Below are 15,050 nucleotides of genomic sequence, written 5' to 3' on the forward strand. Positions count from 1 at the left end.
GTTTCTTTCATTTGAATCTTTTAAACAGAATGTATTTACAAATTACTTTACTGAAAATTCTAAGATATAAAATAAAATTAGGACATTAAATGATATATTAAATTCTAAGTAAAAAGAATAGAGAATAGAAAATTTAAAAATTAAACTTGGGGCGACATTGGTTAATTGCATTATGTAAGTTTCAAATGTACAGTCTATAGTATATCATCTGTATATTGCATTGTGTGCTCATCACCCCAAATCTGGTCTCCTTCTGTCACCATATATTTGATCCCTTTTACCCTCTTCGTCCTCCCTTGTGCTCTGGTACCCGCCATACTGTTATCTGTGTCTGTGAGCTTCTTTATTTTGTTTGTTCATTTGTTGCTTTCTGTTACATGTCCCCAATATGAGTGAAATCATATGGTTCTTGCCCTTTTCTGTCTGACTTCTTTTGCTTGGCATGATGCTCTCAAGATCCATGCATGTTGTAGCAAATGACTGTATTCCATCCTTTTTTATGGCTGAGTAGTATTCCATTTTATCACATTTGTTTATCAAGTTCTTGAACGATTCTTGTGATTAGACAAAAGTGGGAAGTTGCTCATAGGAAACTGAATATAGTAGGTTCTCAATAAGTGAACACATGTGTATTCCACTACTCCATTTAATTTTTCTTCCTAGAGTTTTACAGATTAGCTAAGGTCCACAACCCCAGAATTCAGAGAACAAACACTATTCACAGGAGAGAGAATTGAACATTTACTGCATTATACTTAGAGGACCTTTTAGTCTCTGATACTTAGTGCTGTGTGATGCTTAAATGTGTTAATAGCAAATGTTAATAGGTTTCTTTTGAACCTATTTGAGAATCTATGCAGTGGGATAAAACAGTAGAATTTTGTGAACGTTATTCTTAGGGTCTGTGCCATGGACTACATTTTAGATGAGATGGTGAAATTAGATATTTTGATATTTCAGTCATTGAGTTTCTTAATACTCCACTATGCCGTGGCCTGCTTTATACTGAATTTCATTTGTGGCAAGCGTATTGTATTTGTAATGATTTTGCTTTGAATTTTAATTTGGAATATTTGGTCTTTGTTACTGAAGGTTACATTTGGAAAAGAAACATTGCCTCGTATTAGACCATATAAACTTATACTGCTTTGTACGGGATACATGTAAAATGTTTTGGAGCTTGGCTGTCATAGGGATATGTAATTACATTTTTTAAATCTCTTTAATTTTCTCACTACAATACTGAGTCACTGTTGGATGAATGATTCTGTATTAAAGCTTATTTTGGTTAATGATTCATAGAAAATAGCTTTTACTTAGCTCATGCAGAGAATAGGCCTGAGCAAATTGACTTCCAAATCTTTCTTCCTCTGAACAACATGAGCATGACTTGAGTTGTGACTGATTAAAACACTATATGTGTGTGTATTTTTTTTCTGTTGCAAGTGTTTTGTGTATATAATGGAAAATGTGGAACTTACTGGAAAATATATGGGAGAAAGTCACCCGTAATGCCAACATTCAGAGTTCACCTCTGTTTACTTTCTGCTTTCCTTTATTTTGGCCTTTTAATATGCCTAATTCTTCTGGTTTATAAACAATGACCTGACTGGTAAAACTTTTACCTGTGCATATTGCTCATTTTGCTCTGTACTGGTTCATTTTAAGCAGGGACAGAATAGGATACTGAGATATTTTCTGATGTTTTATGGTAGATTGACTTAATAATTAATCGAATAGCCATTTCCATGGGCACGTTCAGTCAGGAGGTCACTTATTTGATAAGGGCATATTTTGTGCCAGGCACACTACTTTGGATTTTAACCATCACCAGTCTCTTGTGTCTTTCCTTTCCTGTCTGATTTATAGTTGCCATTCTAGGCAGAGCCCATCCTGAGGGTACTAAAACTGTATGGTTGTAACTAGTCAGCCTCCTTACTTCCGTTTTCTCCTCATTTCAATCTATAGAAAGTTGCCAGAGTGAAACTCTTGCAGTCGTGTTGCATGCTTTGTTCATAAAGCTCACAGTGGCCTAGCGGCTTTTGGCTTTCAGGAAACCTCACCAATGTATTGTTTCTCGCTGATAGAATCTGTGCTTTAGCCAGGAAAATTTGCACAACCTATTCTTCTACCTTAGCTCACACGTTTTCCTCATCTGGAATTTTGTTCCCTCTTTTCTCTGGCAGTTCATGTCCTTAAAACCCTAGGATGCCTTCCTCTTTGATTTGCTGTACATCTGCTAGCACGTTATCTTTTTATATTTTTTCCAAATGTCATTTTTTTCAACTAATTAATACCAGGGACCTGCCATCCATTCTGTTTTTCCCACAGGGCCCTGTGTTGGTTTAGAAACCTGCATTAATTTAACTTACACCAGTACAGACATGGGCATTTTTCAGGGTGGGAAACAGACTGACATCACATTGGAATTTATAGAGGGAGCAAAGTGTGATACCATCCAAAGCGACAGAATAGCCTCTTTAAAAAGAAAAACAACAACAACAAACAACCAAACCAAACAAACAACAAATAGAAACACCATTCTCACAAACTTTCTTTGCAGAGCAAGTGCTTTGTGGTAAATTGTTTTGTGGGTTTTTTTTACTCATGGGTATTTATTTTATTCTGTGGGTTATAAGCCATTATTATTTATTTTGTTATTCAAATTGTGTGGGAAATCCTTTTTAAAAAATTAGCCAATAGAGCTACTGGGAGCTGAGATAAATGGCCTGTGATTATTTAGTATTCCACTATGCCTTTTCTTATTTCTCGTTGAAGACCGTCTGGGTGGGGTGTGTGCTCAAACGAGAAGAGAACCGATGGCTCACCTGAAGTTGGTGGTGGGGGGAGAAGAGCAGGGCAGGCAGGGCAGCTGCTGGCACCAGTGTCAGTCAGACTCTAGATGAAGACAGTTTTGTCCACACGTGCAGAGGTTACTTTCTGTTCTAAGAACTTGAGCAATAGATTATAAAATAATTCAGACCTTGTTAGTTTTCTTAGTATCTACTGTGAAAACATTGAAGATTTGTGTCTTCTTAGAGTTTAGATAGGGGTTTAACCTTTGGTGTCTAGATTATCAGGACATTTGAGGGCTAATACAAATGTAAGATACTGAGTTAATCATCTCTACTCAGCGTAACCATGGATGAAATACCAAACTGGGGAAATTTTGCCTCTCTCCTCTGAAATAAAAATTTTTGTTTTACACTAACAAGCAATCAGAAGATTTTCAAGGTTGATAAGACACCTGAATCCATGGATGACTGTCACAAAACAGTCTGGAGCAGTTAGGATTGCTCATCATAATAGTGACACATCAAGGGCCTCAGCAGCCCCCTCCCCCCCCAAAACACACACACCAAAAATGGATTAATGATGAGGGCTTAATCTTAGAAAGGAAGAGACTTCATTATAATCATGAAGAGAGAAATGAAGATGAACATGAAGAGGAGAGGAAGAGAGAGGGAAACAGCAGAACCTTTAGGAACAAATAAGGGCACGGAAACTGCAGTTAGATGATGTGATGGAGCTAAATTAGGGGGAAAGACAGAAAGTGGAAAGGACAAGGTGGAAAAGTATGGGCTGAGGACCGGGAACATTCCGATTGCCCATGTTGGGCTGCTCTGTGGACCTTGGTCTCCTTGCTGTCCTGTGCTGCGGTGGTGGTTCTGCTCAGGTCCTGGCCCTGTGACCTACTTTGCCCTGTGGTGCAGCTTCCTGATGTCATTAACTCCCAGGGCCCCAGAAGGGGGACAGATGTAGTGACTTAAATTAGCACAACCTAGGAAGGAGCCTGGAGTGAACATAGATACTGCCGACCCCAGCCTCCCTCCCTTTCTTCCTTACCTGGTAGAGTAACAAGTTCTGGTGGAGTTTCCTGCAGAGAAGTGGAAGTCATTGGCTCCAAGCAAACCTTGGAAATCCTCCACAAAAGAAAGTACCTGAAGCAGGTGCCATGCTGTTTGTGGAGCCGTTGCTGAGGAGTCATCCGTTTTGTGTGCTGTTGGATATAAACTCGAACTCCTCAATGTGACTGCTTAATAATCAAATCTGCCCTGCTACTCTGACCCTGTTAGGCACCCTTACTAAGGAAGACCTGAGATGCACTGACAGCGACATCATATTCCCTGGGAAGTCATCCTTAGGTATTAAGTGATTGCAGGATTCCTCCTCCCACAAGAGAAAAAACAGGCTTAGGGATGTCATGTGACTCTTGATACACATTTTAGCTCTTTGTAGAGGAACTTAAATTAGGAACAAGGTTGCTTGAGTCCGGGTCCCGTTTGTTGTTTTTTTAAAACAATGCACCATAAAACCTCACTGTTTCTAAGATCCTGGGATTAGTTTTGGTGTCAAGGGGCAAAGAAACTGAGTAGGCCTAGGATGGAGGTACAAAGAGATAGAGAAGCCTGTGAAGTTTTTGTGACTGTAGAGTTTTGTAGCCCCTGCTTTTACTGTTAGTGGAGCTGAGCACTGGCTCTGCAGCTACCCTTGGGCCTGGCTGGTGTCCCGTTTTTTGAGGCCCCAGAGTTATTTTTAGCTCAGGGCCTTGGAAGCAGGTGTGGTCCAGGCTTGAAGGCCATGCCTGGAATGTGTTCAAGTCTTGTTGTGCATGTCTGTTTGGGAGCTGAGAATAGTGACCAGGCCACTCTATATACAGGGTTGGGCAAAAGTAGGTTCACAGTTGTTGGTATGGAAAATAATACAATAATTAATAAATAACACAAGAATAAACTCTTCTGCATACTCACAACTGTAAACCTACCTTTGCTCCACCCTTTACTTCGTCAAAAGAATTTGTGCTTTTGCAGTGAGAGGAATGAAAGTCGTACTATGTTTCATTTGCAATGCTTTAAGCAGGTTTATTTTTGAAACTTTATCAAATGGAATACATTTTAAGAGTGTTAGGGAGTATATTGATTTTTAAAAAGAAAACTATCTGTAAGTTTTTTGTGTACAGAAGAAACCTTTTGTATTATGAGTTATATCCGAGCTGACCTGTTTTAAAAGCCCAGGTGTATAGTCACAAATATGTGATTTAAAATTTAATTTTTCTTGTTTTCCTTCCCCTCTCAAATGTTATTGTTATTGAAAGTAATTCTTTTTAAGTCGTTTTGTGAAGCAGAAATTCAACTTTTACCTTGAGGGTAAACATAAATTTTCCTATGTTGTATTTTTTCATCTTCTTACCTCGCCTGAACCCACACTTTTCTTAACAGTACTGATGGGCAGGACTGCTACAGACACTAAGACCTGGCTCTAGGTGTATGTCATGCCCTTTTTCTAATTTTTTCCCCCCACTTTCCATGATTACGGAAAAGAATATATTATTACCTTTAATTACCCAAGCAGAGCTATTAAGTATTTGTATCTGGGTGTTTTGAGGTCCTACTTTACCTCTGTAACTTGATTTTATTCTCTTAACATATCATGACCATCTTTCAGTGTTAAAAATTATACTTTTATCCCAGCCAAGCGTGGCTCAGCAGTTGAGCGTCGACCTAGGATCCAGGCGATCAGGGTTCAATTCCCAGTCGGGGCACATGCCCAGGTTACGGGCTCGATCCCCAGTCGGGGGCGTGCAGGAGGCAGCCGATCAATGACTCTCATCATTGATGTTTCTATCTCTCTCTCTCTCTTTCTCTCCTCCTCCCTCTCCTTTCCTCTCTCTGAAATCAATAAAGATATTAAAAAAAAAAAAATTATGCTTTTACACCATCCGTTTAAAATGTTTCATGATGCTGTGCTGTAGGATTTTCCATAATTTGTAAGTTACTTAGCCAGTCCCCTTCTGTTGCCCATGTAGGCCTTTTCTAATATTTTTTACATGTGTTAAACCTGAAAGGTGAGACAGATTCTTGTGAGTCACTTTGAAAATATTCTTGTAAGCCATTTTTATATTGTCTTCAGGAGAATGTAGTTTGGTGTCCTAGAATATTACTGTCATAAACTTGGGCTCCAGGGAGGTGGTGGAGGTTTGGTGTTGATGATTTTTGATTGTTTTTCTTGCTTGTTCCTAGAGCCTTCTGATCTTTGGAAAAATTAAATTGGAACCCCTCTCCCATTAGACTGTGTTCTAAAATGTTCAGGTGTTTACTGTGGTCATAATATCTTTAGTAATTTAGCTCTTTGTCAGGAAAGTATACTTTACCCTTCATGCTGTGGGATTTTGTTGTTTTGGGGGTGGGTTGGGCTGAAGGTGGTGCATCGATTAAGATTATAAACTTATATTAGTGTTACCAACCCCTCAAATACAGTACTCTAACTTATAAAGTCCTGTAGTATTTAATACACCTTCTGACAGGGAGAGCTCCTTGAAAGCATTTTTCTTTATTTTAATGGATTGATTCTCTAAACTGCTTCTTTTATAGGAATTACTTTCTTGTTTAACATGTCCTTGATATTTTACTATATTCTATGCTATAAAACCAAGAGTCTCTTTATTAGGTACAAAATGTTCGTGGAGTTGGAATAATTGTATTAACATTAATCTTTTTTATTATAGTATTTCTTTTCATTTCTTTGGCAAATAATGCACTGATATAGGAATGAGTTTCTCCTTGTGAGTTTTATGGAAGAAATTGTACTAAACTTTCTTGTATATATATTTATTTTATTATTTTTTTAATCATCACCCAAGGATATTTTTTTCCATTGCTTTTCAGAGAGAATGGAAGGGAGAGAGAGAGAGAGACATTGATGTGAGAGATACATTGATTAGTTGCCTCCCGTATGTGCCCCTACCACCGGGGCTGGGGATCGAGCCTGCAACCAAGGCACGTGCCCCTTGGCTGGAATCAAACCTGGGACACTTTAGCCTGTGGGCTGATGTTCTAAGCACGGAGCAGAATCGGCTAGGGCTGTATATATATTTTAAAAGTTCAAGTATCTAGAGATGCTTTAAAGATAAAACCATAGTTCTGAAGAAAAACTAAACACCTGCCACATCTTTTATTGGCATTTGCCCAATTCGACATTACCTTGGCCAATATAGTGGCCAGTATCCTCACTGGCCTCAAGCCTTTGACACAGATGGAAAGCTGGAGTCTCCCAGGTATCCACATAGCTCACTCTCTCACCTCTCTTATGCTTTTGACTTAACCATTAGAGTAAGGCTTTCTCTGACTACTCTATTTAACATTTTAACCACCCACCCCAGCTCCCCTTCTTCCATAGCACTTAGCACCATCTGTCACACAACGCTTTGCTTTTGTTGTTGCTGTTTGTTATGTGTCTCCCATCACTAAATTAGGAACTCCAAGAGGACAGGAATTTTTGCGCAGTTCGTTTTTGCTGCATTCCCCACAGCAGTGACTGGCCTTTCTTAGGCGCCCAATAACTATTTGTTAGTTGGCTGAGTGAGTTACAGTAGGCCTGGCAGGTGCTCAAGAAAACCAAGATGCACAAATTAGCCCCCGTCTGACCTCTGTTTGGTTTGTTCTGAATCTCTCCTCTTCGGCCTCAAACCCATCTTTATTGTAAATATCCATCCAAAACATTTACTCCTCAACTCTTAGATTAAACCAATCCCCTGGCCACATTTTCTCTTGCCCAGTGACTCCATCCAGGGATCCTTCCATTCGCACTCCCTCAGGACCACCTCATCTCCAGGCCCCTGTTCTAGTGGGGGAGAATCCTTAGTTCTCAGGCAGGATGCCAGGAGGAAGCATTAAATGGAGAGGGAGCCATGGAGGGTAAGAGCTGTGTCTAGGATAGATACATGGTCTCGTAGAAGGAAGAGGAGAGCTCAGGTGGATTAGGGAAGGAGAAGCCGGTCAAATAGGTGAGCATAAATAGGAGGCATTGCTAAGAAGGAAAGATGGGGGCTCCACCTGAGCCAGTTCCAAGAGTGCGGTGCTCTCACTTCTCTCAGACCTGGCCTCTGCCTGGGCTGGCCTGTGTCTGCGGCAAAGGCATTATATTTAGTCTTTGCTGGATGGCAGCTCTTCCAGCCTTTATCTGTGGATTCTTGAGATGTACATAAACAGCCTGAGCCTCTGATAGGAGTGGTTCTTTCAACAGTGCTGTTGGGTTAGTGCGAGGTGGCTGGATATTACTGAGCTAACAGGTGTTGTTGCCATGTCTAGTGCTATATAGCAGTTGTGCTTCAAAGCAGTCTGTCCCATTGTTGCCACCACTTGTCAGAATATGTGTCCTCTATTTGGGGGTAAGAAAATACAGTCAAGACATTATTAAGCACCTGAAAAGCATATGAAGCTCATATAGCCTTCTTGGCTTTGGTGAATATGGTGGAGTTTTTTAAAATTTGAATATCTTTTACCAAATATCAGACCTCAGAATTTCTGCCAGGGTTAACCCTCAGCCTATGAGGCAGAGTTGCTTTAGTCGATGTAGAACGAAGACAGTCAACGTGCAGGCTGTTCTTGCTTCCAGACATTGTAGCCTGCTTTGTCCCCTTGTGATTTGTTCAGTTTTTCTGTAATTGGAAGTCTATGCTTAAGGCTCTGCTGAAAAGCTGTTTGGTGTATCTTGTTGCCTATTTCTTCAGTTTTATTGAAGGGAAAAAAATTTAAGACTAGCGTGTAGTTTAATAAAAGTAAACTTCTCACCTGATTATATCCTTCCCATAAATTTTCTGAGAATTTGAACTTGAGCTTGAGCCCAACCAAATAAGGCTCAGTTGCTCTCCTCACTGAACAGGCCTTTTAAGCACCCCATAACCATAGGATCCTTTTCCTTCTCCTGAGAATTTCTTTGTAAAAGGAAGTGCTTAAAATGGAAATGTGCCTCTGGGAGGAGTAACCCTTGCCTTCTCACAGGTCCCACTTTTCAGACCAGTGGGCATGTTCATGGAGCTTTACCCTGACCCTCCCTGCTGTGGGCCTTATGTGGAACGTGGGGTGGGTATGTTAGGGCAGCAGTGCCTGGTGACAGAAGAACTCCCGGCTGTTGACAGAAAATAACCTGATGGGGAAACAGAATGTGAGAAAGGTGCTCTCGCGCGCGCGCGCGCGCGCGTGTGTGTGTGTGTGTGTGTGTGTGTGTGTCTGTGTGTCTGTTATACCTAGTGTCAGTATGCCTGACCTAGTGTGTGTGTGTGTGTGTGTGTCTGTGTGTCTGTGTGTCTGTTATACCTAGTGTCAGTATGCCTGACCTAGTGTGTGTGTGTGTGTGTGTGTCTGTGTGTCTGTTATACCTAGTGTCAGTATGCCTGACCTAGAAGCCAGGACTGGGTCTGGTAAGTTGAAAAGACTGATGCCCCATCTGCAAAGACTAGAGAGATACTTAATAGAATCATTTAAAAGAACCTTAGTCTTTTTAAAATTTTCTGGTTGGCACCAGCTTTAAAGGTGCAAGTATTGAAGAAAATCAAAATAAAACATTTTTCCTCTTAGCTAATTAATAGCAAATATTGGTTTTTATACTTTTGGACTTTATATTGTTCCTTCCACAAGTTTACCTTATCATCAAAATAGTCCTGACTTGTGATTCTCTGACATAACTAATTCAGTAGTGTACTTTATTTCACTGATATTTCTGCAAAGTAGGAGGCAGAATGAATTTCAATAAATACAACTACTGATTTCCATTATAAAATCAAGGATACATTTCTATATGTCACCAAGTGAAATCTAAAACATAAAATAAGTGACACAGAAAAACTTTAACAATTATATATTAAAGGGGGAGGTTCTTATGCAACTCATGTTAATATTAAATGTTATAAAATATGAAACATAAATTGTTTGCTGGAATGTAAGTTGTACCCAAATTGGCATTGTTTTAGGGGATTTGCCCATTTTGTTCCCTGATTTGTATAGTCATTTTGTTATACTAAAATGTTGCCTCAGCCTATCTCTAAACCTTTGTAAATAGTCTTTTGGAACCTTTATTTATGAGATACTTTGCAAATATTTGTTTAGTGGCCTTGGTTAAGGCTACTGGTCTTCAGTATGATAAATACTAGTTTATTGACTTTTTTATTTTAGAGAAATAGAAAGCTTTATTGTATGTATAGAAAAGGATTATGTAGTTTTCTTTTGAAGGAAGATGACAGCTAACATGCCTCTCACATAATCGATTTGGGAAAAATTAGATGTTGGGCATAAAGGCATAAGAGGTGGGCTCCAGCTGGCAAGGATCCTCATTGCACTTCCACTTCTTTGCTTCACTTTCTCATATTAGGGACACTATGATCAGACTGTTGCTTGGTCAGGAAAGGGTGTTTTTGTATCTGGAACTACTGGCTCTGATTCTCTGGGTAAGAATGACCATTTTCTGCCCAGTAAAACTGTTTGCGGTAGCCTATCTTTGGTTTCATTGATTTGGGCTTATGAGATTTGGCTGAAGAGAAGCAAAGACTAGAACTTTCTAATTCAGCTTTTGCATGTTTGCTGTCATCTCCCTCCTTTTGTCCTTCGATCTGCTAACCCAGATAACTGCTTTGTCCCAACTGGATTTTATCATTTCGAGGAGCCAATCAGACTCGGAGACTCAGTGCCATTGTTGGAGTCGCCTTGCTCTTGTTCTCGGATTTCCATTTTCTGTGCCACCCGGGCATCCTCATGGACAAGTCGCGTCATTCTTTCTCAGTTCAGTTTCATTATGGGACGGGTACTTAGGGAAAACAGGGTAACCCAGTAGTAGGAGCCCTGGTTTGGGAATCAGACTATCTGAGTACAGGACCTTACATCGCTGTGAACTGAGTCGCTGAGCAGTCAGGACTTGATTCAGTGCTATATCCTTGGCAGGTACTTTGCAAATGCATTAGTTGATTGGCTAGGACAAATTCTCCACTCTAGTTTCTTCATTTGAAAATACAGATGACTTTTGTACCTCATTGCCATTAAGCTATACTAAAAATAAGTACCTTAATATAATGAAGACAAGAAATGGACAAACAATGTAGTCTGTGGAGCTGATGTGTAAAATGTGGGGGTGGGTGAGATGATGTCTCAGATGCCTTCTGTGTGTCTGGCTCTGTATGAAGTATACAGCTTGGTTGAAGCTGGACTGTGGGAAGATGGAATTGCTTCTGGTTTTATCCGCCTAGTGGTCTCTTCTAGATTCCAGATGCAGGTCAGCTCTGTTCACCACTTCCCCTCCTTTCTCTGTATGATGTGCAGTTGCTTTTTCACTAACTCACTTTTAGAGAACTTAGATAATTTTGCCCTCAAAACAGACTTTGTGGACTTTGTGAGGAGACAAGGCCAATATTACATCCACATGTTCTAGCTGAGGAAACTGTGGTTCGGAGAGATTACATGATTTGTCCAGAGTCATGTAACATGTAAATAGCAAGGCCACTTCTCTCTGTGTTCTGCTACCTCTTCTCCATGCCTCAGCTTCTAATTTGTAAGTTTAAAATTAGGAAGTGGGACCCAGTGATCTTTGAGGGCTCTTCCATCCTGATCTGAAATCAGGTAATCAGATATTCATTCACTATCTTAAACTGTTTTTGGAGCAAGGAGGATTTTACTTACAACAGTGCAAATTATCTTAAGTGTAAAACACTGTGGCGGTAAGAAAGGCATTACAAAACCTCTGCCTTCAAGTGGTTTATCCCTAGAAGTTGAATGCCCATAGACATCTGGTTTCATGGAGTAGAGAATTTCATATAAGCAGAGATGGACCAGGGGAGATAGGAATCTGAGAATATTGAAGGTTGGGGGTGAGGTCCAAGCTATGGACACAAAACTCCAACTAGTGTTAATTAGGAAATGGTGGATTATAGGAGTTTGGCAAGAGCAGAGAAGCACTGGGTCTAGTATGAAGGGCTCTGTATGTGTAGGTTGCTGTCCTGGAGTCCCAGGCTAAGGTGTGAGATATTCTAAGGTAGGAGTCAGGGATTCTCTCAAGAATGAGGCACAGGAAAGTGAGGGGTGAGTCTGTGAAGGGTCAGGGAACTCCAGAGTAGAGGAGGTTTGGGGGGACTGGCTGGGGTTATAGCTGAGACTGTCTTGGATGGAGCTGGGTCCATCACAGGCCCTGGGTACATCACAGGCCCTGGGTACATCACAGTTAGCTCAGCAGTTGGGATGGCAAGGATATCAGCCATTTTCATCCCTCTTCCTTAAAAGGCAGCTGAAATTTATAGAACCTCCTGTTTTTGCTGCCTCTCCTCTCCTCCCTGAGGGCAATTTAAAGGGGTGTGTGCTATTTGCGCCTTGGTGTGTTTGCGTGTGTATGCTTAAATGCGTGCACGCTCATACTATTACAGTAATTCTCAAGCCACCAGAAAAGGGTTTTTTTGTTGTTCTGAAAATAAGGGATGGCTCCCTGGCTTTTGGCTATTGTTCTTTGTGTTATTTTTAAAGAAATAAGCAAGGAAAATGGAGAATACCCATTTGGAATAATAATACTTCAGGCAGCTTTATATAGCTCTTACAGTGTCATGCTGTCACTCATTTAGTTCCAGGCCCCCAGGGATTATAACTCAAGAATATGTCTTGTTTTGTCTTCTCTGCATTTTTATATGTTGAGGTGAAACTGAATGATCATTAGTATGCTTTTCTGAAGCCATACCCAATTGTCCTTTGTTTGTTCAAATGAAACAGTGCATCAAGTACCGAATTAGATTAATGGAGTAAATATTGTGAATCATACACTCTCTCTGATCCGATGCTCTTTCCCTTTTTGACCCCTTGTTTTGTTTTCTGTCTGTCTCTCTCTCTTCGTGTAGGCTTTTCAGTCCAGTGTGTCAGGCTGTTGGAGCGAGGGAGCAAAGGTAAAGAATGATGTAATGCACCGGCTGCCCCAAAGCATCTTTTGTTGTGGGATGGTTATTTCAGTCATCTCTTTATGAATCAAATGTAAGGGGCTGCTTTGTGGAAGGAGTCCCTTGCAAGAGCACATCAACGGGAAAGAGAAAGAGACATTCACTTGGAGGACTCTTGCTGAAAATGGGTTTAACTCTCCTTTTGCCAGTCACCACCAGCCTGACCTCATACGTGTTAGTACAATGGAGTGGCTGAGCCGTTGAGCACACCGTTACATCATCGTGGCAAATTAAAGGAGGAGGTGGGAAAAGAAGACTTACTGTTGTCATGGCCCATGAGATGATTGGGACTCAGATTGTTACTGAGAGGTTGGTGGCTCTGCTGGAAAGTGGAACAGAAAAAGTGCTGCTAATTGATAGCCGGCCATTTGTGGAATATAATACATCCCACATTTTGGAAGCCATTAATATCAACTGCTCCAAGCTTATGAAGCGAAGGTTGCAACAGGACAAAGTGTTGATTACAGAACTCATCCAGCATTCAGCGAAACATAAGGTAAATGCTCTTTTTTCCCTTTTTACAATAAATGGACACGCTTGAGTGGGGAATAATTTTAAATGAAGCCTCCTTTTATAAGGGGAGAAAATAATTTGAATAAGTTTGGTTGCTTTTTAAACTTTGGTACCTTATGATACCTCAAAAGAATTTGTTAGCCATATTGTCACATTTAAGAATATTTCTAAACTATACAGAGAGGTTAGCTTATTTTAATTTGGTCAGGTGCTGTTTTTCCATTAATGGCTTGCTAAAATTGTTTTATTAATTTAAACACTAATACAAAGTTACGGTTAATAATTATATTATTGATAATTACTTTGATAATTGTGTATTAATATATAATAGTATATGTATTGATAATATGTTAATACATTATTTTGTATTATCTGCAAATTTACTGAAAGGAAATCATCCTTTTCAATTGCCTTGAAAGTACACTAGAAAAAATTATATTAGAAAGTGCTTTTGATTTGCAGGAAGGTAAAGTAACATCGGTCAAGACTTATGGATATTATTTTCAGGGAATTATTCCTAGGATACAAAATGTCATCTTTGTGATAGATAAGGTGATTTCTTCAGGAATAAAAATGAGTTCATGTTTTAATTTTATTAAACAACTGATTTCTTTGTTGTTGTATAGAAAACATTTTTTAAAATTTTTTTGTTTATTTCAAGGATTGTTATGCTTTACCCTTTTGTAGTGTTAAGGATTTAAAACCAAGTAGTTTTGAGCACATCTACACAGAAATAGTATCAAGTCGACTTTTAAAAGTTGATTTTTTTTTCCAAGCATTTAAGCCATATGTATGCTAGGTTTATCCAGTAAGTTGACTGTATCTCATTTTTATTCAAATTATTAATTGGAAACAGAAAGCACTATTTGCTTCAGCATCAGTAGTTTATGGGATTGTTTTTCTCACCTTCCTTCCTAACAGCTTCACATTTGTATTTTAGGTCGACATTGATTGCAGTCAGAAGGTTGTAGTTTACGATCAGAGCTCCCAGGATGTTGACTCTCTGTCTTCAGACTGTTTTCTCACTGTACTTCTGGGTAAACTGGAGAAGAGCTTCAGCTCCGTTCACCTGCTTGCAGGTAAGGCCTGTGGTAGAAATGAAAGGACTTGGAACCTCGTTGAGCTCTGATAGTAGGCAGTCTGTCACTGAGCTCAAAGTACAGCAGATCGTCACAACTTAGAGGTTATTGTGTACAGTGATTGGTTTTATGGCTGTAACTATTCTGATGGATTCGAATACTGTCATACTTCCACAATGGCCAATGAATTTTTGACTTAGTTCAAATGCCTCTTCACTTGGTATTTATTAACTAGAAATGCCACATGGATAGATCTTTGTGCCTACGTAGATAGCTCAAAGCCAGCTGCTTCTGTCTGGGGATTTTTCCATTCACCTGTGATCTAAGAACACCAGGTGCTCTACATCTCAGCTCCTGCTCTGGTATTAGTTGCAACCCCCTGTAACAAGAACCATGCCAGTATTCTTATTAAACATTTATAGTTAAAGCAGACTCCAGCAATCAGATCACAATTCTTGAGCATTGTGAACAATGAGGAAGGGAGAGAATGTTTGTAGACTATTTCTTCTGATAATTAAGGGGAATATTTTAAAACTTACTTATTTGCTTTGTTTTTACAACTGAAAGGAAGTCTCTTGCAAATGCTAAACCTCCAGATGATTTTATAAAGTGCATGGGAAGACTAAATATTTCATATCTGCCCTAAAGGAAGGTGGTGTGGGAGTTCTGTCTCGTAGAATTCCAAAGCAGAATGTTCATCTTTTGCTTCCCTGATAAAG

General features: G+C 39.7%; 1 protein-coding gene across 5 annotated transcripts in view; it reads left to right on the top strand.

The window, feature by feature from the left end:
• The window catches only part of DUSP16 (dual specificity phosphatase 16), a 146,119-nt gene that overhangs the window by 96,020 nt on the left and 35,049 nt on the right, over positions 1–15,050 (top strand). For 3 of the 5 annotated variants that reach the window (XM_016197451.2, XM_016197454.2, XM_016197452.2), the window contains 2 exons: positions 12,644–13,235; positions 14,193–14,331. In XM_016197451.2, coding sequence (XP_016052937.1) covers positions 13,008–13,235; positions 14,193–14,331 — 367 coding nt within the window. In that variant the 5' untranslated portion in view covers positions 12,644–13,007. The remainder of the gene's footprint in view (positions 1–12,643; positions 13,236–14,192; positions 14,332–15,050) is intronic. The other 2 variants (XM_087814784.1, XM_087814785.1) reach the window with 2 other exon arrangements.

Source organism: Miniopterus natalensis, chromosome 2 (genome assembly GCF_054644295.1).
Source record: "Miniopterus natalensis isolate mMinNat1 chromosome 2, mMinNat1.hap1, whole genome shotgun sequence".
Classification (NCBI taxonomy): domain Eukaryota; kingdom Metazoa; phylum Chordata; class Mammalia; order Chiroptera; family Miniopteridae; genus Miniopterus; species Miniopterus natalensis.